At 45.7% G+C, this 26935-nt stretch overlaps 1 protein-coding gene and 1 long non-coding RNA gene across 15 annotated transcripts in view; one reads left to right on the top strand and one right to left on the bottom strand.

Annotated features, from left to right (window-relative positions):
- The window catches only part of LOC131496841 (protoheme IX farnesyltransferase, mitochondrial), a 138161-nt gene extending 114187 nt beyond the window's left edge, over positions 1-23974 (bottom strand). The window contains exons 1-3 of one of the 2 annotated variants that reach the window (XM_058702568.1): positions 23816-23974; positions 18596-18729; positions 15764-16085 (exon numbers count right to left, since the gene is read on the bottom strand). In XM_058702568.1, the coding sequence (XP_058558551.1) occupies positions 15764-16085; positions 18596-18729; positions 23816-23858 (499 nt within the window). In that variant the 5' untranslated portion in view covers positions 23859-23974. Of the gene's footprint in view, positions 1-15763; positions 16086-18595; positions 18730-23148; positions 23330-23815 lie in introns of those variants that run through there. The other variant, XM_058702569.1, reaches the window with a different exon arrangement.
- A 5-nt stretch (positions 23975-23979) lies between these two features.
- The window catches only part of LOC131496843 (uncharacterized), a 250187-nt gene continuing 247231 nt past the window's right edge, over positions 23980-26935 (top strand). For 6 of the 13 annotated variants that reach the window (XR_009254660.1, XR_009254656.1, XR_009254663.1 and 3 more), the window contains exon 1: positions 23982-24429. This is a non-coding gene — a long non-coding RNA (uncharacterized LOC131496843). Of the gene's footprint in view, positions 24430-26935 lie in introns of all 13 variants that reach the window. The other 7 variants (XR_009254667.1, XR_009254658.1, XR_009254659.1 and 4 more) reach the window with 3 other exon arrangements.

The following is a 26935-nucleotide window of genomic DNA, read 5'->3' as shown; positions in this document are numbered from 1 at the left end:
CGGCAGAACTTAATTAAGAGGCAGGAATTAAGTCTTTTCTGATTCTAAAATGAGCATGTCGTTTTTGCTTAATAGCTGTACTTAAAGATTTCCTCCTCTCTCTTCATTTCTATTAACAGCTTAAGCCTCAAATAGCTCAGTTTCTAAGGAAAGTGAGCTTTTTAGGCTTCAAGGCTCTGCAGCGGGTCTGTGAACTCTGTGAACGTCCTGACCTAGTCATCTTACTTACCTTACATAACGCGCATATCAAAGAAGGTGGTAATTCTGGTGATCACTGTTCACTTCGGAGCAAAAGTCACCTGATGAGTGACAGGGTACTTTCTTCCTCAGCCACATTAAAGGATATCAATCAGGGGTACCTGATTACAAGCCATAACCACTTCTGGTTAAACGATAAGGCTTTTTATAGGGATTTTTAATAACACAGCTGCAAAATGAAGAACTTTCGGGGCCTTCCTGTTTTCCTCTTTTCTTTTTTTCATATACTTAATGACCAAAGCTGGTCAAAAAAATAAATAAATAAAATCCTAGGACCAAATTAAAACTCATACTTCAAACTGATGGAGCACCACTGTTACCAAAATGAAACATTTAAGTATGGTCCCTGGGGGCAATTCACCAGGAAGCATTTGGTCTGCATTTACAGTTAGCATTCAGAAAAGGGAAATGAAATTATCTATCGAGTCTGCTTCAAAAACCAAATAAAACCTGTTTATATCTAAGTTAATAATGCAACACATTTGAATGAGATCCTAAGATTGTTCTTTCAATTAGTTTTTCCTTGAACCACCTAAGCTTTTCTACTTTGTAAGCACCCTATTTTTCATGTTTTTTTCCCCTTCCAATAAAGAAATATTTCTTCTCAATATACTTAATAAACAACACTTTACAACCTCCGTAATTAACTAAAAACCTTTTCCATAAAACTAATGTGCATTAAACTTTTAAGAAGTGGAAATCTGTGCTTAGTCAGTTAAGTGTCCGACTTCAGCTCAGGTCATGATCTCACGGTTTGCGAGTTTGAGCCCCGCGTCCGGCTCTATGCTGACAGCTCAGAGCCTGGAGCCTGCTTCGGATTCTGTGCCTCCCTCTCTCTGTGCCCCTCCCCCAACTTGCACTCTGTCTCTTTCTCAAAGATAAACAAACATTTAAAAAAAAAAAAAGAGGTGGCAATCTGTCTTCTGCACAATGAGTTGGCAAGAAGGGATTGTCAGTTAAGCGGTTTTCACTAAAATAATGAAGCTTTTCCTCAGTTTCATCTCAAAATTGTTAAGTGTTGCTATCCAGACAGCATTTTATGATAAACATTTAAAATAAAGAATTAAGGGGCGCCTGGGTGGTTCAGTTGGTTGAGCTTCCGACTTCGGCTCAGGTCATGATCCTGCGGTCCGTGAGTTCAAGCCCTGCATCAGGCTCTGTGCAGACAGCTCAGAGCCTGAAGCCTGCTCTGGATTCTGTCTCCTCTCTCTGCCCCTCCCCCACTCACGCTCTGTTCTCTCAAAAATGAATAAACATTAAAAAAATTTTTTTAAATAAAGAATTAAGATTACATGTCCATCTAAGGTATAATTCTGATTTTGACAGTATTTAGTATTTATCTACATTTGAGTGTTTTTTGCCACACATATGTAGCAGGTCAATAAAATGGGCCTGCTCATGTGTTCTTTGCATCTGGACCTAAATGCATAGGTATATAAAAGCATCGTGATTTTCTCTTGCACTGACAATTTTCATTTACTCCTAGTGATTAGACAGTTATGCACTAATGCTGGCTGTGTCATTATTCTAGAGCGTTCGAGACAACTTTCTAGCACAAAGAATCTTTTAGAAATACTTTTAAGATGGCCAAGAAATGGAAGCATTCTCTTACTGAATGCTGCTGTCCCTTTAAGTGAAACTGACAATCAATCACCATTTGCCAACTCTAAGAGATGATTCATTGATAATCTTTATGTTCACTACTTATCTGAAAGAAATAAAAAGAGGTCTCTTAGCTGGGGGCTAGATTAAAGCACAGCTGAGTCCTCGAGGGCCTCCGGGAGTTGGAAGGGGTACAGCTTTCACAAACTCGATGAACTTCCTGGGTAACACAGTGGGGCTACCCTCCATTCCCACAGTACGGCAGCAGATTGAAAACATCAGCACAGCTTGGCAAAGGTGAAAGCGACACTGTAAAAAAGCACAAAGGAACCACAGGCACAGGGGCCTGAAGTCCTCTGCTTCAGGTACAATCCTTTTCAGCCACCACGAAGCATTCAACTACTACGGTACGGTAAAATCCCGGACTGTTTGTAATTAATAGGCTAAACTCTTCCAAATCCTGTGGATGAGGGCAACAGGGTCCATTGTACTTTCTTTCCCCCACAACAGGCATCACAACAGTGTCCTGGTTAGTGCTTCAGGGGGGTGAAGTCAAGGATGCTGTGAAGAATGAGGCGGCGGGGGGGGGGGGGGTCCTAAGCTAGAAGGCTTCCCAGGCTGATGTCAAAGCTGAAGGCAGAAGGGTAAGGAGGAAGGAGTTAACCTGGTGAACAGGGAAGAGGGTGAGGTTGGAAGCGTTGGAAGCAGAAGAACAAGCACAGGGTGAGAGAATGTTCTAGACAAACACCCACTCCCCCACCTAAGGGCCAAAAAAATCGCAAAGTGTAAATACAGATAAAAATGCACCCTGTACTCTCTTACTCTTGATATGTTGGCATTGCTCTTTTCCTTCTCTGCCTCCAAATTCACTCCCCCTCCCTTCTTGGGATCCACAAAATGAAGCTCTGGGGCAAACACTTTTTTTAGTACTGAAAGAGGTAACCCTGGAGCATTCTTTTAAAACTTGTTTTCGTGTTTCATGCCTTAATCTCAATAAATAAGATGCTAGCATACTTTGCTTTGAACTAGAAACCAAGCCCTTGATAAGAGCCCAAAGTGATAACCAGGCCCCTGGGCAAGTCTGACCTGCAGGGATGAGAAGCAAGGGCTTGGTCCTCCCTAGAGATTCAGAGGACACACCCTCCCGGGCGGAGGGAGATCTGTGTGGACTTGCAGGACCGACAGGACTCCCAGGTATCACGCTGATGGAGCTGTCCAGTGACCAGAGGTTGCGGGGGGAAAGGAAAGGAGGACAGGGGAGAAAAGGCAGTGACAGGAGCGAATTCAGATGAACCGGGGTAGCGGGAAGTCTCCTGATGAGAATAAAACCTTCGTTTCTGTTAGAAACGGGAAGCCAGGTAGTTTGCTGATAGCCAGCGTCAGGGTAGGGGAGAGGGCACTGAATGGGTTCTCCAGAGAGGAAGAGTTTCTCAAAGTGGGATCTGGGGACCATCAATAACCAGACGGGCTATTAAGATACAGATTCCCTTCCTACAGATTGCCTTGATGGTTACAGCTTTGTAGTACAGCTTGAAGCCTGGGATTGTGATGCCTCCAGTTTTGGTTTTCTTTTTCAACGTTACTTTGGCTATTCGGGGGTCTTCTCTGGTTCCATACAAATTTTAGGACTGTTTGTTCTAGCTCCGTGAAGAATGCTGAAAGTGGCTAAAATTAACAACTCAGGAAACAACAGATCTTGGCGAGGATGCGGAGGAAAGAGGAACCCTTCTGGACTATTGGTGGGATTGAAAACTGGTGCAGCCACTCTGGAAAACAGTATGAAGGTTCCTCAAAAAGTTAAAAATAGAACTACCCTACGATCCAGCAATTGCACTGCTAGGTATTTATCCAAGGGACAGAAAAACGCTGATTTGAAGGGGCACATGCACCCCAATGTTTATAGCAGCGCTATCAACAATAGCCAAAGTATGGAAAGAGCCCAAATGTCCATCGATGGATGAATGGATAAAGAGGATGTGGTATGCATATATATACATATTATAGTCTATATATATATGGGTATATAGAATGGAATATTGCTCAGCAATGAAAAAGAATGAAATCTTGCATTTGCAGCAACGTGGATGGAACTGGAGGGTATTATGCTAACCGAAGTAAGTCAGCCAGAGAAAAACAGATATCCTATGACTTCACTCACGTGTGGAATTTAAGATACAAAACAGATGAACATAGGGGAAGGGAAGAAAACATAAGATAAAAAGAGAGAGGGAAATAAACCGTAAGAGACGCTTAAATACAGAGAAGTGAGGGTTGCTGGAGGGGGGGCGGGGGAAAGGCTAAAAGGGTGATGAGTAGGAAGGAGGGCACTTGTTGGGAGGAGCACTGAGTATCATATGTAAGGGATGAATCACTGGGTTCTACTCCTGAAACCAATATGAATTTAAGTAAATAAATTTTAAAAACAGAAGATGACGGGGAAAAAGTGCTGGGCACATCAGTGAACAGCCACACCCATGACAGGAAAAGGGAATGTCGAGCTGGCGAACCAGCCTTCACTTAAACACACTACATTCGAGGTGCACCCGTGCAGCGTAGTCCCAGGGAGGACTCGGTGGTGTTCTGTCTTCTTCGGAAAAGCGGACAGCGGAGAGACGGGCAGCCTGACGTCCTCCTCCTAGAAGAGGATGCATCGCATAATAAGGCAGCCTGGGGGGCGCTCTGAGGACACAGTGGAGGTGGCTACCGACAGCTGACTGGGCTGGACAGACAGAAGGAGGAGGCCACGCTTCACAAGCTCCCTTGCAGCCGGAGGTAGCCAAGTTGTACAGTCCTGGCCAGCGAGACGCAAGGAGAAGCCCCAGTCCGAAGCTTTCCTTCCCAGATACAAAGGCAGAGTCTCATAAGGAGGTTTCTGCCTTCCTACGATGTCCCCCTTCTTCATTGTGACCCCGGAGGAGTGGCAGTCACCTTGCACTCCTGAGAACAAAAGCCACAGGTGAAAAATGGCAGCCGAGGGGAGGAGCCAGGTATGTTGACAACTTCCCATAGCACAAGCTCTGGACTTCATCATTCCAGACGCCTCGAAACCAGAGAAAATAAACCCTTTATTTGAGTCACTGTTCTTCAAATCTTCAGTTGCATGCAGCCGAGCCTGTCTGCAACTTCGTTTACTTCTTTCTCTCTCTCCTCTTCAAACTTGTCGGTAGTTTTTGCGAATGGTTGTTAGCCTCACGAAATGTGTCTTCACGTTCCTCTGGCATCAACCATGGTAGCATCTTATACTTGCAGTTTCATTAACATCAAACTGATTTAAAGCAATTAAATCATCTGAAAAGAGAAGAGCCTAGATACATCTGTTTGTCATCTAACTTAGAACACAGGCGAAGGCATCCTCATGGCCCACCCTTGCCAGAAACCAACGGAAATGAAGGCATAAAAATAAAAACCAGAGAAAGACCTGCATCGGCAATAAATCAGGTAGAGAGCATATACCAAAACCCTCAAGAAATGTTTGTCAAATATGGTGCAGGTGAAACTGAGTTGAAGACAGTTTTTTATTGTTTGATCGGTAAAAAAAACTGGATACCTAAGTACCAACTAATAAGGGAACAGAGAAAGATGTGAAGGGAAGGCCATCTGATGGTACCCATTATTTCTTCCTAATGTGGAGAGGTAGAGAGCAAGGGGCACAGGCGGGGGTGGACCATGGGCAGGATGGGCCCATTCCATGAAAGTCCTTTCCCCATCCCAGCAGGACTATTTGAGGCAAGAAAAGTGGTCTTGACACCAAAAAGGAAGCAGGGCCTTGCCGTGACATACTTCTGAGACAAGGGCACAAACGTTTCAGAGCATCGGTCTGATGTAGCATGACACCCCCTAACACTATGTCCTGGCACAGGGGGTACTCTTCAGCCCGGCAGGCAGCAAGCACCCAAAAAAAGGCTGGGGACGGTTGAGGGAAGGGGCAGACTGCCACTAAAAACCAGACTTGGGAAGCAAGATACCGGTGCTGTGATTTCAAAAACACAGTGGAAACAACTTTCAGGGAAAATGTTCCCTTGCTGGTAGGTAGCTTGTTCCCTCTGCATCTCCTCAGGCCACAGCAACCATTAAATACAAATTTTAAAATTCCAGGAGTGCCTGGGTGGCTCAGTCGGTTAAGCATCCAACTTCGGCTCAGGTCACGATCTCACGTTTCATGGGTTCGATCCCCGTAGTTGGGCTCTGTGCTAACAGTTCAGAGTCTGGAGCCTGCTTTGGATTCTGTGTCTCCCTCTCTCTGCCCCTCCCCCCGCTCAAGTTCTGTCTCTCTCTCTCTCTCAAAAATAATAAACATTAAAAAACAAAAACCTCCAGAGCCATTCTTCACCCATCAAATAGGTCGAGTTTAGTTGAAAAAGCATATTTTGGGGGCACTTGGGTGGCTCAGTTCGTTAAGCATCTGACTCTTGATTTCCGCTCAGGTCATGATCTCATGGCTCGTGGGTTCAAGCCCCACACAGGGCTCTGTGTTGACAGTGGGAGCCTGTTTGGGATTCTTTCTCTCCCTCCCTCTCTGCCCCTCCCGACACCCTCTCTCTCAAAATAAATAAATAAACTTTAAAAGAAGGAAAATAAGGGGCGCCTGGGTGGCTGAGTTTGTTGAACACCCGACTTCAGCTCCAATCATGGTCTCGCAGTTTGTGAGTTCGAGCCCCACACCGGGCTTGCTGCTGCCAGGGCAGAGCCGGCTTTCGATCCTCTGTCCCCGCCCTCCGCCACCCCTCTCCCACTCATGTTCCCTCTCATCCTCTCTCTCAAAAATGAGCAAACATTTTTAAAAATTTTTTAAATAATAAATTTAAAAAATAAAATAAAAAATAAAAGTTAGTTACTAAGCATATAATTATTATTATTTTTTTTTTTTAATTTTTTTTTCAACATTTTTTTATTTTATTTTTGGGACAGAGAGAGACAGAGCATGAACGGGGGAGGGGCAGAGAGAGAGGGAGACACAGAATCGGAAACAGGCTCCAGGCTCCGAGCCATCGGCCCAGAGCCTGACGCGGGGCTCGAACTCACGGACCGCGAGATCGTGACCTGGCTGAAGTCGGACGCTTAACCGACTGCGCCACCCAGGCGCCCCTAAGCATATAATTATTAAGGTAGTTACGTGAAGATATAAATGAAAATTCAGGAATATAATTCTAGTCAATCAATATTTTTAGGAAAATGGGAAAGGCTGCTTACACAGAGCTGAAGACTGCAGTAAGCTGACTTTTAAAAACGACACAAGCGATGTAAAATGAAATTGCACCCTCCATTCTTGTTGCTTTTCTTTTAATAAGAGGCATTCTAGACTCCAGGGGGGAAAAATCCATACATTGATAGACTGTAGTTTGTATCAGTCCCGTCGACAGGATCACCTATTGGTTCTAACAATCTATTTTCGTGTTCTGGTCTCAGAAAGTAGGTTGTAGCTTTTCAGCACAGATGTTATTCAGGGGGGGGAAAAAAAAGCCTGGCTTTTTATTGACCTATATTAAGTATAAACTCAGCTGAGTCACCAAAGCCTCTTGTGATCCTAACTCAAATAAAATCTCTTCAACCCAGTGTGGTCCTTGCAACAAACTCCAAAAACATATTGTAAATAGCTCAGCTGGCAAGAGGAACTCAAGGGAGACATATTATTACTTCTTTATAAATGCAGTCTTACTTCCTTTCATACAAAAAATAAATAAATAAAAAACTAAAAAAAAAAACAACCTTTAAATGGTGTACCATTTACCAGCAAACATTTGGCTCAGATCCTGGCATAAGGGTCAAGGGATCCTACTCTCCTACAAATGAAATAGAAGTATGATCACTACATGGCCCTTCACTTATTCTATAGTTAATTATCCTTGGTATATTACAGCTATAAACAAAGAGAGGCAAAGAAAGACTAGTTCTATAACGGTGATCGCTGACTTTCAGATATTTCTGTCTCGGCTATCATTAGCTATAAATGAATGGCCCAAGATGTTAAGAGTCCGAAAGAAATCAATTGATAGATACCAGGGAGTTTCTTAAAGAAAAAAAAAAAAAAAAAAAATCCTGCTGACTCCAAGACATGTGTGAATTCAAGTAATAAACTAAATGGGGAGGTGAAAGGTCAAAGAAGAGGGTAGGGGTCACCCAAAGGGTGCCGCCTCTTTAAATGGAATAAGCAGAAGGAAATGACTTTAATTCAATTAGCTCGTCCAGAAACCTGGGGCATGGAATACATAACACGATACGAGGGGAAATTTACTGCCCTGGGACTCCTCCATCTGTGGTTCCAGGGGACGCTGCTGCTCCCTTTCTCCTCGGTGCATCTTGCTTTTGCATACATCTCTTGTGTGGTCCAGATCCTGCCCCAGCTGGCTTTTCCTGCTGCCAGTGGTCGCGAGGGCCGCTCTGGCTCTCACGACGTGAGTGCTCCCCACATCCAGCCAGACCGCTGGCTCTGGGATCGCCACTCTTCCTGCACAACACCTACTTCACTTGCTCGAAGGGTGGTCCGGGACCACCTGCGTCAGATCATCTGGCATGCTTGTCAAAAATGCAGATCTCTGGGTCCTGTCCCAGGCCTGCAGGATCTGAATCCCCGGGGAAGGCGGCCAGGAAGTGTCGTCTGAACACGTGGGCCATGTATGCTCGTTAGCACGCTGACACGTGGGAACCGATGAGTCAACGCACGCTATATAACACACTACGTACTACTGAATGAGTGATTCAATCACTGCTTTAGATTTCGGTCACTGGGTTTTAAATAGCAAACCCTACATCTGGAATGCCTATTCAGATATGCGACGTACCTCACGCAAAAGGAAGAGCGCGCAGGGAGAGCCAGGATGAAGGAGAGAAGGTGTGGCCTCCCACCCAAAAGACTGACCCTAAACCAATCATCATGCTTTCCCATCAGTTCCTAAAGAAGTGAGCACTATGAAAATAAACTTTAAGGAACTGTTTTAAATTAATCATTTCAAGTACCTCATTTAAGACTCTAAGAGGAAATGCTAGTAATTATGTCCTGAGTTAGCAGTCACTGAACACAGACTTCCTGATGGCCAAATAAGACAGCTCTTTCTAGCCAGCCATCTTAGCAGACCTCTAGCATTTAAAAGTGTTGATGTCGGGGCGCTTGGGTGGCTTAGTCACTTAAACGTCTGACTTCCAGTTCAGGTCATGATCTCATGGTTGGTGAGTTCGAGCCCCTCGTCAGGGTCTCTGCTGTCAGTGCAGAACCTGCTTCAGATCCTCTGTCCCCCCCTCCCCGCCCCCTACCCCACTTGTGCACATGCTCTCTCTCTCTCTCTCTCTCAAAAATAAACATTGAAAAGTGTTGATCTCTTTCTTGGGGTGCCTGGCTGGCTCAGTTGGGACAGCACGCACCTCTTGATCTCAGCGTTGTGAGTTCAAGCCCCACGTTGGGAGTGGAGCCTACTTTAAAAAAAAAAAAAAAAAAAAAGCGTTTGTCGCTTCCTTTATGAGCCATGTCTTCTCTTGGCTTCTGCGACTAAGCCCATTCCTGTTTCCCTTCCTCTGATTGTTTAGTTCCTTGCAGGCTCCGTTAACACGCTCTACCCAATCCTTAAAAGGGGATGCACCCCAAACGTCCTTGGCTTTCTTCTCTGGTCAGGACGCGCTGCCCGCTGACCACTGTCCTCACCGCCGCAGTTTCGTGGCCACTCCACGCTGTGGACCCTTCAGTCTTGCAGCCCCGTGTCCTAACCGGGCTCCCGTCCTCCACAGCCACCTGTCCACTGAGGACATGCCAGTGGAGACTCAAAATCCACGACTGCAAACCTGGACTCACCCTCTTCCCCCTCCAACCTGTCTCTTCCTTCAGGATTCACACTCTCCAGCTTCATATCACCGTGTATCCCTCCCAGAAAGGGGGCAGCTTTTCGACAGCAGGGACGGCAAACCCACACTCAAATGCCCAGGTAACAAATTTACCTTTTACTTGAGAAAAAAGCAGAGCTCTTCTATGTAGTTTACAAATTTTGTCTCGTTTAATACTCACGGCAACACTCTGAAGTAGGTATCGTTATCTCTAGTTTACAGGTCGGTAAATTGAGGCACGGGGTGTTGTAGTTTTGGTTTTGTTTTGTTTTTTAAATGGACCTTGCTCAATGTCGCTCCACTAGTAAGAGCCAAGATTCGGACACAGGGACTCCAGCCCGGAGGTCAACGCACTGTGCTCTCTCTGAGAGAACAGAGTTGGGTGAAGGAAAATACAGAGCACAGGGCCCAGAGAATTGCAGAATGTTTGCTTCGAGGCAACCAAACTCTTCGCGGCTCTGCGTCTTAAACTTTTATTTTAGGTCTCCACAGCACTCCCCCACCTCTACATAAGGTTCTGTTCATTCTGTTTCTTCAGTCCCTCTCTCTCTCTACCTCTGCCGAACCACAGCCTTAGTTCAGCCCAAATCATGTCTCAGTTGACTGCCACTGATTTGTGGGCCACCATTCTTTTTTTTCTTTTAAGTGTATTTATTTATTTTGAGAGAGAGAAAGAGAGAGAGAGAGAGAGAGAGAGAGAGAATCCCAAGCAGGCTCCACATTGCCAGTGCAGAGCCCAATGTGGGGGTTGATCTCAAGAACCGCGAGATCATGACCTGAGCTGAAGTCGGACACTTAACCGACTTGAGTCACCCAGGCGCCACTGTTGGCCATCATTCTTGCCTCTCACTGGCCTGTGCTCGATAGCCGTGGTCAGCAAGGTTTTTTCTCTAAAGGGCCTGATAGGAAAAGTTTCAGGTTTTCCAGGTCATAAGTTTTCTATCACAAATACATAGCTCTGCCAACACAGCATGATGTCAGCATAGAACAAATGGGTGTGGCTGTGTTCCAATAAAACTTTATTTACAAAAACAGGCAACTCTTGCTCAGTGATATCACTACCACAGTTGTCATAAACAATCTTACTCCTTATATGGAACTAAATTCGACATGGTCCCCAAACCTTAGAGAATGTGGTAAAAATAGAAAAGTAAAGTACCGGGTAAAGTAAAAAGTAAAGTAAAAAACATGAGTGAATGCTTTTATAACCACAGGGCAGAAAAAAAAATCTAAGCATTAAAAAAACAAAACAAAAAAAGTAATAAAGTTGAATACATAAAAGTGAAACATCTCAGTGGGGAAAATAAAACAAAACATCACAAAAAATGTCGGTAAGAAATGACTAAGGAGATAAGAAACAAAGAATAGAAGGAAAAATACAAATGATCAAAATAGAGGAAAAGGTGTTAAATCCCATCAGGACGTAAAGTATGAAACTTAATACACACAAAAATCTTTTTCGGTTATCCTGTAGGCAAAACTGGTAAAGACTGCTTTATGTACAAGCACAGAATACAGACGGAATCAGATTCCCACACACTATTACAGGGCATATAAATTACACTGTCCTTTGCAAGGAACCAACCAGTAGATTTATCAAAACTAAAAAGTTTAAAGCTAGCACTTACATTTCAAAACACTCATCCTACAAACAGACTCACACAAATTATCCAAAGACTTAAGAACATAAAAATTAACCACAGGGGTGCCTGCGTGGCTCAGTTAGTTGAGCGTCCAATTCTGGATTTCCACTCAGAATCTCATGGTCCTGATCTCGTGTCATGGTTCATGGGATCGAGCCCCACATCAGGCTCTGCACTGACAGTGTGGAGCCTGCTTGGGATGCTCTCTTCCTCTCTCTCTCTATCCCTCCCCCTGCTCGCACGTGTGCATGCTCTGTCTCTCAAAATAAATAAACACTAAAAAAAAAGTTAGCGACAGATTTGCTTTTAACAGAAAAAACTGGAAACACCCTACATGTTTATTGGTAGAGGGTTAGTTAAGCAAATAATGGCAGTTCTGCATAATGGAATAGTAGGCAGCAATAAATACTTTGAGTGAAAGCTACAAAGCTAAGAGAAAGTGGCAAGTTGCAGAACTGTGTATATGTGTGTATGTGTGATGATCCTATTTCCATAAAATGCACAACGATAGGCCGCCTGGGTGGCTAGTCGGTTAAGCGTCCGACTTCAACTCTGGTCACGATCTCGCGATTCGTTGAGTTCGAGCCCCGTGTCAGGCTCTGTGCTGACAGCTCAGAGCCTGGAGCCTGCTTCGGATTCCGTGTCTCCCTGTCTCTCTGCCCCTCTCCTGCTCGCACTCTGTCTCTCTCTCTCTCAAAAATAAATAAACATTAAAAAAAATTTTTTTTTTAATGTACAACCATACCTATCAGTTCAGAAATGCATACTTGTACACACACAGGAGGCTGCATTTCAAGCAGGGATTTTATCTAGAATGGACTAAAGGGTACTTTTTCAGTTTTAGATACGTGCTTCTGTATTATTTGAATTTCTGTTGTCATAAGCTTGTAATAGTGAGAAATAATTAAGCCACTTAAAAAAAACACGAGACAAAACACAAAGTGATTGTATGTTCCTCCAAAGAACTTTCCAGAACTTCCCGCAGCTGAGATATAGGAGCCAAACTCCTTAGCGTGAAATGCATGTCAGCATGGCAACACGGCCCTGCCTAACCCTTCAAACTTTCAGTGAGTGTCTGTTCTGTGTCACATACAATTGTACTGCATTCCTCATAATATCCCCAGTTTTCAGAATATCCCAGGATGTACCCAACTTCTTTGCCTTTGCAAGGCCTTCTCCCTCTGTTTACAATCCTTGGCCTTCAGTATCTCTTAAACACCCCTTCACTTCAACCCCCTTCACGGGCAGAAACAATCCCTCCTCTGGGTCCCCCCTCTGCCTTAAGACACAGCTGCCATTAACATTATAATACAGCACCCATTAATGCTGATTTCCCTAAGCATGGGTACGGTAAAATAACAGTATTAATAATTGCTAATTAAGTGCCTAAAAGGTGTTGGGCATGCTGGTCTCATTTAATCCTCATGATGAGGCCATAAAGGGAGCACCAGTCTCTCCATTTTACAGGTAAAGAAACTATGGCGTTCCAAGGTGAAGTCAATTACCCAAGGTCACAAAGGTTACCAAAAGTTCAGGGTTCGAAACGCAGATGTATCTGACCACCGTGGTTTTATTTTTATACACGTGCAGACCTACAAAAATCTCCCCCACCAGACTATTAGCTTCTCTGTGAGGACAGATGTCCTGTATCTCTGTATCTTTAGCACCTAGCGCAAAGGTACATCGTAGACGCCCCGCAAATACCGAAGGAGAGGCAGGCTCTTAGTATTAGCACCATCGAGTTCCACCCCCTTGATGATGTAGGAGTCCCCACTCCAACTTCTCTCACACATGATCTGCTTCCGTGTGGATGGTTCCGAGGACGAGGACCGCTGCCTTTGGAGGCAGCCCGTTTCACACCCGATCGTTCTCCTGCGAGCTCTCCCTCACGCTGCTGGCATGTGCAGTCCCTCCGTTCTGCCCCCTCAACTGTAAATCAGCAGCACTGCTCCTTTCAATGAAAGGCGCTACAGACACTGGAAATACATTCTCCTTTCCCTCATCTGCTTTCTCCCTCCTCCCTTCTCTCTCCCAAGAAAAACCACCCCCTGCCCCAAGTGACAGGGTTTCCAGCCCCCCCCTTCCTTGCACTTGCCCTCCTCTGGACAACTTCAATTTGTTAATTTCCCTCCTACAATCAAGTCCTTATAAATGAGAAGCACTGTACGCAGAGAGCTACGTACTCAACAAGATGGCACGATGTCTGCCTGCAGACATCTTAGGGGAAATATAACATACATTAAATAGACAATCAGACGTCTACCTGTAATCATTTGGAAACTAACCTTCAAGGTGCTCCCATGCGTCGGGCATGCCGTTGGGTACTCTGAATGCACCATGTGATTTAACTCTGATGATCGTTGTTCCTGCTCTACACGAAGAAGTCTCAACAAGGCTGAGAAATGGCCCAAAGGCCCACTTGACTAGTAAATGACCTCGCCAGGATCTGAACTCCACTCTGCTGGACTTCAAAGCCATATTCCAAGTTTTGAGAAGGGAGACTCGGGCCAAGAGCAGGCAAGACAAGGCTTAATGGAAAAGCCTTGAAAGGCGCTAACTGGATACAAGAGGGGCAGGAGGAACGGGTACGGTGGGTGTAAGGACCAGCTAACGGGCAGGACAGGGTGGGGGGAAAAAGTCTGCTTATGGGGAAGAGTTTAATCATTCCTCTCGGGTCTGGTAGAGCTGAGGCGGGAGGCCATACGGAAGGACTGCAGGCTCTTGGGTAGGATAGGAATACACAAGGGCAGTGTTTTAGGAAAGTGGGTCTGGCAGAAGAAGAGAGGCAGAGATCACAGCCAGGAGCTCCTGCAGTAACCGCAGACATCTTATGTTTTGGACCTCAGCTAGGACGGCAGCTTCAGAAAATCGGATGAGAAATCTCACGGGCGTTACAAGAGACTCCTCTGCTAACAGTTGGATGTCAGACTAGAGATGAAGGGAGATTGTGCAGCAAAGACTCAAGAACGATTCTAAGGTTTCCGGTCTGGGGGAAGCAAAGAATGCTGCTATTACTGCCCGAAATGGGACAGAGAGAGAGAGAGAGAGAGAGAGCGAGAGAGAAGTGATTTGCAGGATGAGAGGGGGGTACTGATGTGGGCACGTTCAGCAATGGTGCACACAACGCAAGAAGTTCTTGCTGGTGGTGGAGGTCAGTTCCGCTGCCTTCAGACTGGGAGGACGCATTTTTGGGGTGACATCCTCACGATCGCTTTCGGGAGTCATTCTTACCATGGCCGCACCGATATGCCACTTACATAAATGACGAAAGCAACCTTCGGTGAAATGTGATGATTCCTTGCTCAGCTTCTGGAAAGTACTAAGGCATGTTTGCGAGGAGGCCCCTGGAATCAGTCTCACTGTTTTAGAGCTACACTGGGTGAGTCTTACGGTGACTCTTCAGCTCTTCCCGTCAAACCCCCTATGCCTACTTTCCATCCCGCACCCCCCCCCCCCAAAAAAAAGGATTTTCTTTAAGTGACCTCGGTCACTGAGGAAAGAAGTTTGCCTCCTTTCACCTTGGGTTTCAGGCTCAACTCTCCTGAAACACACACACCACCACCACCCCGCTTTCCCTGGTTTTCTCTACTCTCAAAAGCCTCTCTGTCTCATCTGTTCGTTTCTCCATTTTGACTCCGTAACATTACTTCCCACTTCTCTCCTCAAAGAGTACCTGGTTTAACTTTATGATTCGCCCGTTATACTTCTCCCTATGCTCGTCCAAGAAGAGGAGAGACCGTGTCTTCAAGCTGCAGGATGACCCAGACCCCACCTTCTACACAGGGTTAGCCCACAATAAACTACTTTTACGCTTAGCTACGAGACGGGATGCCAACAATGAAGCTTCGCCTGGCTCACTGGTGGCTGCTGACAACCAACTGACACGATTACGGGTTAATACCCAACTCGTACGGTAAAATTTGGTACCGTTCGCTAGACTTAGGCAACGAAAATCCGGTTCCAGACCTGTTTCTCAGAGAAGCGCACTAAATCTCCGCATGCCTGGGACAATCCCAGAGGCCCTACAAGAAGCAAAATCCAGCAGTGAGCTCGGAGTCTCCTGGTGGCCACCGCAGGTTTGCTGCGTACCAAGCACAGGCGTGCAGGCATTTTCGTTTCCAGGCCTCAACCAGAACTCATTATCCCACTGCAGCTTTAAAGGACAGCAGGTGTAAAAACGCAAAAGATGAGAAATATGCAGGACAGGCATTGTGCTTTAATTGCAAATAAGAGAGAGACTAGTTTCAGTACCACGCGTTTGGTGCAAAACCATTTACAGTTCCGTGTAAACGGAATCTGGAAAACTTGGTTTTAAATCTCAATTACGCTGAAGAGAGCAAAAACCTCCAATGGAGGATCAGCAGTTTGAAGATATTCCTTTGGGGGCGGTGGCATCTGACTACAAGTAAGGCTTTAAGCAAGAATCTGACGATACGGGAAAAGCAATGTACCTGTGAGTTTGATTTTGGACAGCCGAGCCAAGATTCCTGGCAAATCATCCAGATGGAGTTTCATCTCTTTCCACTGCTTTTCATCCTTGGTCTCTCTTCCCGCATCGAGTGAGCCTTCAATTACGGAGGCCGATTCCAGTTCCAGCAGTTCTTTGTCATTGGGCTTTCTGGATAAAGGTAGGTGGGGGGGTGGAAGAGGTCTCATTGCACAAGTCTCTGCTTTGGCCTGAGCCAAAGAGCTTCTCTCAAGGAAAGGGGACACCGTGGGTTCTGGCTTCCGTTTTACTTGCTGGTTGAGGCTTCTGTTCAGTTGTGTGACATACTAAATAAAAAAAGTACACGTTACTATCAACCCAAGGCCCCAAAGGCTCTTAGACGGTTGTTTCATAACACCATCCGTCAGTCTGATACTGGACTTGAGAGATTTTCCTCAACCGTTGTAAACGTATGCTGAATCAATGAATGCCAGAATGTCTTCTACAAGGAAATCTCTATGCTAAGAGGTATAGAGACTATAATGCCTCAGCAGCCATTTTTAATTCTATGGTTTAGAAAGTCCTAGAAATTTAAGTTCCTTGAAAGAAAAATTTATTTCTTATTCATACCCTCCAGCATTTTCCTCAACACAGTACCACAAGCTGGAGGTTAAACGTCAAATACGGTGAAAAAGTTTTCTATCATTGAGAGCCCAAGTCAAACCTACTGTCGACTTTCAATGTTCATAGGTAAACAGAGAGGGGCTCAGCGGTGGGGTAGAATTCAGGACTAAGTGACATTAAAGCGCTGTGTATGTGGGAAGAACACGAGTTGTAGAGTCCAACAATCTCTCCTGCTTACCAGTGAAAAGTAATAACTACTACTAACATAGTAGGGCCCTTTCTGGTTTTATAGAATACATATCTTTACAGTTTATAAATTGTGTATCTTATTTAAGCTTCCAAAAGGCTATTTAAGAAAATGGATCACTGGGGTGCCTGGGTGGCACAGTTGGTTAAGCGTCTGACTTCAGCTCAGATGGTAATCTTGCAGTTCATGAGTTCGAGCCCCACATCGGTCTCTGTGCTAACAGCTCAGAGCCTGGAGCCTGGAGCCCGACTCTATGTTTCCCTCTCTCTCTGCCCCTCCCCGACTTGCACTGTCTCTCTCTCTCTCTCTCTCTCTCTCTCTCTCTGTCTCTCTCTCTCTCTCTTTCTCAAAATTAAATTTAAAAAAACATTTTAAAAAAAGAAAAAAAAAAGAAAATGGATCATGATCATTATTATCTCTTTCTTTAACTTACAGAAGAGAAAACCAAAGCTCAGAAATAAAGTGACAGAGTCAGTGGCGAGTTAGTTGTATGTGTCCCTGGTACCTGGACCCACCTATTCTGATAACCAGTTAAGTGATTTTCAGTTACATCACAAAGACTTGAAATGACATACACTAGTCCTAGAAAGGAATGAAAACTCATGAATGAACCAGAGTTGTGTTTATATAAAAAAAGGCATTATATACATGCTTCTAAATATCCATTATCCTTGATCCCCAACTTAAGAAATCTAAACATCTCTGGAAATGTAAATCTCTTATCAAAATAATGTTTCATTAAGATTTTGTTACTTTTGGGGCGCCTGGGTGGCGCAGTCGGTTAAGCGTCCGACTTCAGCCAGGTCACGATCTCGCGGTCCGAGAGTTCGAGCCCCGCGTCAGGCTCTGGGCTGATGGCTCGGAGCCTGGAGCCTGTTTCCGATTCTGTGTCTCCCTCTCTCTCTGCCCCTCCCCCGTTCATGCTCTGTCTCTCTCTGTCCCAAAAATAAATTAAAAAAAAAGTTGAAAAAAAAAATTAAAAAAAAAACAAAAAAAAGATTTTGTTACTTTTAAGTTTTAAGGTGGCTGTTCTAAGTTAAAAAAGATGAGAGAAGTATCAAATCAGACTTTAGAGGATGAATTTGCTAACTGTTCATACCTGTGTCATAATTATGAGTTTTCAGCTCTCATTTCTCCATTCTGTACTTTTCTATTTGAGAAAATGGCAGATGTCCTCACTGGTAATTAGGAGTAAGTTACCCTGTGGCCCACGAGATTGTGGAACCAACAACCCAGAGGCCAGAGATGTATGAGCAAAGCTCACTATAAAGTCCCTAGCAAACGACAAGATCTCAGTTTGCTTGAGTCTACTCAGAAGTGGCTGCATTTCCAAGACTTTTGGATGCAAGGCTGATGCGGGAACACAGGTCACACTGGTAAAGAAATTATTTCTACGTTTCTGATACATTCACAGAACCTTAAAAGAATTTAACGTTTTTTTTTTGTTTTTGTTTTTATTTATTTTTGAGACAGGGAGAGACAGAGCATGAACAGGGGAGGGTCAGAGAGAGGGAGACACAGAATCTGAAACAGGCTCCAGCCTCTGAGCTGTCAGCACAGAGCCTGACGCGGGGCTCGAACTCACGGACCGTGAGATCATGACCTGAGCCGAAGTCGGACGCTTAACCGACTGAGCCACCCAGGCACCCCAACCTTAAAAGAATTTAAAGAGATGTATGATAATGGTTCAGCTTTTCCTAATTTTACCCTAAGTGAAATATGCCAGAAGTTTCCAATCTTTCTCCAAACTTTATCAATAAGTTCACGATCATACTTTTAGCCTCGGACACCAGGGTTATTCTGGTTTCAATTAATAATCAAAACAAGGAATTGAAGTTTTGGATAAACTCGAGAGGACACTAAATAAAAATCTGTTTCAAGCAGCACTTCTTAAGGCTCTTCTGATAACAGGAATGTCTCAAATTCCCTCCTACAAAGAAAGAAAAGGCAAATAGCAGCAGAGTGGGGGTGTGCTTCTGAACATACCATGCGCCTGAGGAAGGTGAAGTGTTGAAATGTCATCCACTGCTTACGGACGCTCCTGAAAAGATGCATGAACTCGCGAGGGGATTCCTGCATAGCTCTTCCTTCCAGATACCAGACACATCCTCCCACCCAACCTGTAACACAGAAAAGGGGAAAACAATGCTCCCATGATTAGTGCTCCTCACCAAATGCTGACGGCACCTACCCGGAAGCCAAGCCGGCCACCGCGGTAAGCAACGCTTGCGTGATGGGTCAGACCTCTGATCGGGTTTGCCAATCACTGCAGTGGTTCACCAAGGCAGCGTAATTCTTCAGCAGGGACGGGAAATTTTCCATTTGGGGATCATCACGCTTTTAGTATATTAAATGCTGTAATGCCCGCACTGTTGATCTTTTTGAGAAAATATAAATAAACAAGTCAGTCACTTTTAAAACAGAGGCACCTGGGTCGTTCAGTTGGTTAAGTGTCCGACTCTTGATCTCGGCTCAGGTCAGGATCTCACAGTTCGTGGGATCGAGCCCTGCGTTGGGCTCTGTGCTGACAGTGCAGAGCCTGCTTGCGGTTCTCTCTCCCCCTTCCTCTCAAATAAACTTCAAAGAACATGTTTTAAAATGGCAGAAAATGAGAGACAGTTTTTCTCAGTAACAATAAACTGGTAAATACATTTCAGATTAATATTTTGGCCACGTTGGGGAAAACGAATAACCAAAAGGAAGGTGAAACAGTCCTCAGTGAAATGGGGCTCTATCAATCATGTCAGAAAGAAGCAAACCAGGGGCGCCTGGGTGGCTCAGTTGGTTGAGTGTCTGACTTCGGTTCGGGTCATGATCTCACAGTTTGTGGGTTCGAGCCCTGCATCGGGCTCTGCGCTGACAGCTCGGAGCCTGGTGCCTGCTTCAGATTCTGTGCCTCCCTCTCTCTCTGTCCCTCCCCCCTCACACTCTGTTTTTCTCCCTCTCAAAAATAAATAACCATTAAAAAATTTTTTTTTAATTAAAAAAAAAAAAGAAGAAGCAAAACAGCTGTGTCTGAATTTGGCTTTTAATCAAACCATACCTCCTCCTAAATAACAAATCCAATGCTTCTGTGTAAGGCCATGGAAGGGGAGGGTTTTATCACTTCCATGACACTAAATATTTGTGGTTCTCCCCCACCTTCACTCATTGCTTCTCAGCGTTTTGTGCCATCGCGTCTTGCTGTGGGTGGCCAATTCAAGACAACCGTGCCCCACTGCGTATTGTCCCTGAGCAAATGCAGTTCCAGGGTAACGTCTAATCTTCAACTCATTTCTAGGGTCCTCATGCCTACTTCGCACTGCTGTCTCAGTATCTCGACATGGATGGGTTGTAACAGATAGGGTTTCTTCTGGAAGCCCAGGACAGACCTTACTGGCCTAGACGTGTGTGTGTAACTCCTTACTCTCCTCTAGGCACACCACACATTTCACAATTTGTCCATCTTTGTCGATGTTTCCCTGCTTTTGGTGTCTTGCCTCTGCTCTCTGCCTGTCAAATTTTCAGAGCCTCTTTTCGACTACTCTGGCACATTAAACTCGTTTCAGTGGCGCTTCTTACCGGAAACTTTCCATGTGTCTCCGCCATCTTATTTGGGGGTTCCTTGACGGCAGGGGTTTCCCTTTACTCACCTCTGCTCCGAGAGCCCAGCAGAGTGCTCTCTATACAATGACGAGATAACGTCTGATGACTGGATTTCCTACGTGACCTACGGGGACTGTGGGTAGCAGCATCACTGCCCCTCAGAACACATGGCAATTATCTCAGACTGGAGATGTCATTTCTTCACTGAAATCAGACTCTCCGACCTCAGTGAATTATGAAATACTTATTTTCCATACGTGTGAGTGTGCGTTGCCTGCATGTGCGCACAGGAGGGGGAGAGCGACACTGAAATCAGTCCTCTGAAATTTCCTTTCAAATGAGTCCTCTGATAGTCAAGGGCTCGTTTTTTGTTTTTTAATTGGAGGGTGTATAATTTTCCTTTCATTGCCTTGATACTGTTCTTTGGGAAGATAGGACTTAAAAATTTTTTTTAATGTTTATTTTTGGGAGAGAGACACAGAGACAGAGCATGAACGGGGGAGGGGCAGAGAGTGAGGGAGACACAGAATCAGAAGGAAGCTCCAGTCTCTGAGCTGTCAGCACAGAGCCCGACACGGGGCTCGAACTCACGAACCATGAGATCATGACCTGAGCTGAAGTCAGACACTTAACCGACTGAGCCACCCAGGCGCCCCAGGAAGATAGGATTTTAAAACAAGTTCTGAGGTCATTTGGTCCAATGAGAAGTACAAGTTGCTGGGAAGGAAAGAACCATCCTGGAAAATATCTCTCAAGGTTAAATGTGTCAAACCTAGATTTTCCAGAATAGTAGTAAGAAAAAAAAAAAAAAAAACAGCTAGGAAACCTCACGTTTAAACGATGAAAACACTTCATTCGGTCAAAACGTGTTGTATTTCTATGCATCAGTGCCTAGAGACTGAAAGACATTTCAGTCCTACTTAAGCAAATATAGGTTTGAAGGTCCACAGAGCTTACGATACTTAACATTAAAAATCTGCAAACACGTGCCCATATCCACTATTCGCACCAATACTGAGTCACGACGGTAGAGCTTTTCTTTTTGTGGAGAGGGGGAGAGAGAGAGAGACAGAGAGAGAGAGAGAGAGACAGAGAGAGCGAGCAGGTCTGTGCGTGCACGAGGCTGGGGGTGGGTGGTGGAGAGAGAGAACCTTAAGCAGGCTCCGCGTTCAGCACAGAACCTGACACCGGGCTTGATCCCACAACCATGAGATCATGACCTTAAAGTCAAGAGTCAGACGCCCAACCGACCGAGTCACCCAGGCGCCCCCATGATGGTAGAGCTTTTAAAATGTGGTGCACACACACGCACAACTGAAAGGTCCTGAATTTCTTGTAATGGCTACAAAACACTTTGAATTTTCAGAAGCAAAAGCAGACATAACCATTAGATGCCTAATATAATCCCCCTCTACCTTTCTGCCACCCTTTCCAACCACGTTGCTTGCATGTATCAGGCTCTCGTAACGACCTTCCAACTGGAACATTAGCAGGTTGTGTACTTCTTCCTGGCAGATTTTCTGGCAACTGTGCTCATGGGCTCAGGAAGCTAAACTGTCTATTAATTCCTCTCATACCAGCTTTGAAAAGACTGAGCCAGCAACAAAGCACGGGAACCACACGTGGCCCACTTACGGGAACTGGGGAACTCTGAGCGGTTAAGTGAGACTGTTCTCTAAGAAGCGGAAAGTACAGAACTGACAGGCAGAAAAGCAGCCAGTCGGAGGAATGCACACTGGAAAACCTCCGTGCAGAGGTGACAATTCAAACACGCGGAAAGGAGGAGCTCTCTGAGAATGAGCGCCTGGGGTCAGGGAGGACAGAAAAAAAGAATCACAGACCTTGTAAGAAAACTTTTCATTACGAAAAATTTCCATCACACGCAATTACGTAAGAACACAGTAAGCTCCCACTACGTACTCCCCAGCTTTAACAATTACTACAACCATGGCCCATCTGGTTTCGCCTATACTTCCTCTCGCTTCCCCCGCCTCCTTCCTTCTTTCTGAACCGGAAGGGACCTTTGAGATCATCTGGTCCAACTGCCTCCCTCATTTTATAGACGTGTAAACTCAATTCCAGAGAACACAAATGATACGCCCCGAGATTACACAGCCAAGAGAGACCCATAAAATAACCTGGTTATTTTAACGTGTAATATTTCAAGTCAGTGTTTGTTATTTTATCAAGAGAAAGAAAGGAATTTCATAGAGCCGCTGTGCTCAACATTGCTGGGTGCTGCAGGGAGCTTGTGACAGGTGATGCCTAAAAAAATGGTTCTGGGATTTGACCAGAAGGGAGTCCCCGGCCTCTCCTACCTACCTCCAATATGGACCTCGAACAACACATTCCTCAGCCGTTGGTTCTCATCAAAACTACTGGGGGGGGGGGAGGGGGTGGCAAAACAGTTCCCAGCCTCCTCTTTAACAGTTCTTTAGTGGGGCGTCTGGGTGACTTGGTCGGTTAAGCGTCCGACTTCAGCTCAGGTCGTGATCTCACGGTCCGTGAGTTCGAGCCCCGCGTCAGGCTCTGGGCTGACTGCCCAGAGCCTGGAGCCTGTTTCGGATTCTGTGTCTCCCTCTCTCTCTGCCCCTCCCCTGTTCATGCTCTGTCTCTCTCTGTCTCAAAAATAAATAAATGTTAAAAAAAAAAAAATTAAAAAAAAAACCAAAAAACAGTTCTTTAGTATCTCCATAACGAATGAACAAACACCACGCATTGACAAACAAATACTGAGAGCCAACAATACACACGGGGTACCATTCTAGGCCCTGGGGGCCCACAGATGAGCCAGAAGACAAACTGTCCCTAACTTTCACAGGGTTAACAGTCTAGTTGGGAGAAACACACAATAAGCCTGTATGTAAATCAACAATTACAGATTGTGCTAACCGTGGGGAGAGAAATAGGAGGGATGTGAGAAGAGAGGGGCGGGGGGGGGGGGGGGGCTCTACCTTAAACAGGGTGGTCGGGGTAGGCATCTCTGAAAAGGTGGCACTTGAGCCCAGACGGGGCAAAGGGCCACGGGGGCGCAGACCGCCTTCAACATAGAGTTGTTACAGGTCTTTCAAGTGGGAGGATGGCCATCAGGGGCCACCGCCGACGGTGGAAAGCCAAAAGTTTGAGCGGGGCGGTGCACCGCCCTCTGTGGTCGTCACCATCTGTGTCACTTCATCACGACAACGTTATCTTCGCTGTCATCACAACCCTTTCTATGGGAACAAGGCTTCCGAGCGACGGCAAGGCGCTCGCCCGTCCTCACCAGGGGAGCTGACAAGTCACTTACACTTGCAACTAGGAACGGAGGCTCTGAGCAGCCAGGAGGCTCGTGGGTTCTCCTCCGTCCTCCCGCGCAGCCTCCGCTCGGAAAACCGAAAGCAGCCCCAGACGCCAGCCCCCCGGGGGAGGGGGCCGGAGGCGGCGTGGACCCCAGGGGCCACAGCACGACCCTCGCTCCCCGGCCTCTTCACTGCAGGCTGCTCCAAAGCTCACTTCCCCCCACCGGTACCCAGCCGACCTCGCCAAGGGCTCCCAAGGTTGCAGCCGGCCGGAACCGCGGCGCTGCACGTGGCAAAAAGATGAGAATTTTCCCACAGTCGCGGCCAAGGGCGGGCGCCGTACCTGTCAGGAGGCGTGAGGAGAGAGTGTGCGGGGATGCGGCCATACCGCACGAGTCCGGCGGCTCCCCGGGGTCCCCCGTGTCCTCTCTCCTCACCGGCTGCTGGGCGCCGCCATCTTCCTTCCCCGCCCCCGTGGGAGGAGAGCCGCTTCCTGTGCGTCACTTCCGGAGGGCGGGACGCGGCGAGACAGGGCCGTGGCTGCAGGTGTTTTCGCGGGTTGGGCGGGAGCGTGTAGAGTTGGGAGGTCGGAGGCCTGAGGTCCTTTCGAGAAACGCGAGGAACACGGAACGGCCAAGGCTTCCGGGGAGGAGAGGACGGCGGCCCCGCACCTTTGTTTCCAGAGGTTTCCAGGCGTTTTCTGGCCGGATCCCAGGGCCTCGTGCGATGGGCCGGGCTGGACACCGCGCGCTTCAAAGTCACGTTTGGGATGCTTCTTGCTGACTGTATCAAGAGGAACTGGTTCTTGGAACGATGCCTCCGCCTTCCAATCTGACCAGGTGCAGCCTTACCGTGTTAGCTATCAAGTGGGGAGACCGGTGAACTCAGGGTTGCTCGTCGGACCTGAGCCACACCAGGGAATCCAATCACCAGAGCATCTCAGGATGTAGAAGGTGCGTGTGGGACTTGACCTCGGGCTCTGGTGGGAGGGCTGCATTCAAGTCCTCACTTCACCTCCTGCCCTTCTGACCCGCTGGAGCAAATTACAGAAGCCCTCTGAACCTCACTTAGGGGTAATCACATATATTTCGTTAAGAGGGTCCCAAGAATTAAATATTACGTCTTTCTAAGGGGGAGACACGCCCACTACGGATAGGTTCTAATAATGACCATTGGTGTTGTGATTACCAGAGCAGATCTTAGAAGCCCTCCCTTCCTCTGTTGTTCTCTTATTTTTTTTTTTCCTTAATGTTGGAGTTCCCCAAGTAAAAGGACTGAAGAAAAAAGATTCAGCTTTTGAAAAAGAGGAGAGAAATAGGGAGCTGGGTTCCATAAGGGCAATTTCTGGCTGTCTTACATGGTAGCTAATATTGCTAGACACAGGATACTGAAAATACGATCCTTCTGAGCTGTAGAAGCTTGCCCTGTACCAGTGGGGGTGGGAGGGGGTGTCAGTTAACGGGTTCAGTGTGATCGGGTAATTTAGAAGATGTTGCAGAAATACAGATGAGATAGCAATTCTAATTGGGTCAGGGAAGGCCTCAGAGATTTGAACTGTACTTAGAGGAACAGATTTTTTCCTGCATGCAAGGGAAAGAACACTCCATAAAGAGAAAAACAGTATCCAATACTATCTTAAAAGTTTTCACACTCCTTATACTTTATCATACGCTTTTATAAACATTTGACGTTTATATCCATAGCATTTTAAGGCTCAGGGTTTTAAGTCATCTTCCCACAGTCACCGAGCTACTGAGCTCCAGAACCAAGACTGGAACCCCTGACACCTGCTACAGTGTTATTTCCACCATACCGTACAACCTTATTCACCAAGCATCTTGAAATGTCACAGCTTCTGAGATTTATAAAGCACTCTATTTCAACCTTGGCTGTCCGTCACAGTCACCCAAAGGGCTTTAAAAATTACGGATGCCTGAGCCACTTCCAGACCAATTAAATCAGAAAGGGTGTGGAATGGAAGGACGAGACCTGTAATTTTCTTTTTAAGCACCACAGGTGATTTTAGTACACAAAACTGAGAATTACTGCGTTTCAGCCTTTTTTTTTTTTTCACTTGATGACACAGCTATGTCTAAAAGATTGGTTAACATGAATGTTATATTTCATACACTCAGAGAATTGGAATTCCCAAGTGCTCTTGGCTTATGATAATCGAAGCGTTTAATAGACATGTACCTTTTTGGGCAACAGATTTTTCCTTCGTTGTAAATCCTTTCTAAAAACGGGGCAAGGTATGATTAAGTACATGAATTAATGCATAGGTTCTTACTTATTGGGAGAAACCAGAGTGAAATGTGAGAAATGCCTAAACGATGAATACCTCCTGGTATGATCGGTCAGGAAGAACATTCCCCTGTCTTGTGATTGTGATTATGTTAGCCCACGTCAATAGTCTCAAAGCATATTCTTCCTGAAAAGTCATCCTTGGAGGTACTTCTGGAAAGAACAGGGTTCCATGGCTACCTATAATGCCCATAGCTGCAAGGGAAGCTGTGACTAGCTTAATTATGCCAGTCACAGTTCATCACTGTGGACCTAGCCATCTTGCTGTCACAAATCATATTAAAGTGACATTAAAACTGAGGAAGAAGTAGGAAGTGGGTTTGGGGTAAGCATCTAGAAGTCTGCCACAATTTTGTTGAACCCTGTTGTTTCCAAACATTTTGAATGCAACCCATTTTGTGAAATACCATGAAAACTTGGAAAATGCTAGCCTTACACACACACACACACACACACACACACACACACACACACACAGAGTTTAGGAGATTGCAACATATTCGTACTGATGATTTTTACTTAGTCTTAGGTGAATCAGACTTCCTGATTTGGAACTATTTTGTTTCATTAGACTTCTTTTTCCTGGACAGGTTTCTTTGGGAAAAGACATATACGAACCCCTGCCCTTTGCAATGTGTTTTCAATGTAGGTCGATAGGACTTGCAGGGAGTAGGTAGGCCTCGAACATCTGTGTAGCTCGACCTTTCCAATTCATAGATTTGGAAAGTGAGGTCTAGGGAGGTTAATTTACTCTAAGTGAGAGAACTTCCTCTCTAGACGTGCAGGTCAACATTTTTCCACCTCATTAGAAATAAAACCTTGGTGTGGAAGCATGATTTGTTCCAGACACATGCTTGCAATCCAAAGCACTCGTATATCAAAGCGAATTTCAACAATCTTTGGCTCAGTGGTGATCATGTGACATTCAGCGTCAGATACGGCTCACATTGCAAGACACCGCTCGTTTATCAAGTTAAAATTTATTAGACGTGTTTGCTCGTCTTGCAGAACACTCGCAGAACAAGTTACTTGCAATCCAGGGTTTTACGTGCCTGTTGTCATTCTTGCCCTTTACTCCACCTGTAATGTCTTCACTAATGAAATGCTGGAAGGTGTGGATGTTACGCGGCATGCTGCTGAGAGTCGAGCTTTTGGAAGA

The sequence above is a fragment of the Neofelis nebulosa genome, chromosome 16 (genome assembly GCF_028018385.1).
Source record: "Neofelis nebulosa isolate mNeoNeb1 chromosome 16, mNeoNeb1.pri, whole genome shotgun sequence".
Taxonomy (NCBI): Eukaryota; Metazoa; Chordata; class Mammalia; order Carnivora; family Felidae; genus Neofelis; species Neofelis nebulosa.
The sequence above is the reverse complement of the archived record's forward strand: the minus strand, read 5'-3'. Positions and strand labels throughout refer to the sequence as shown.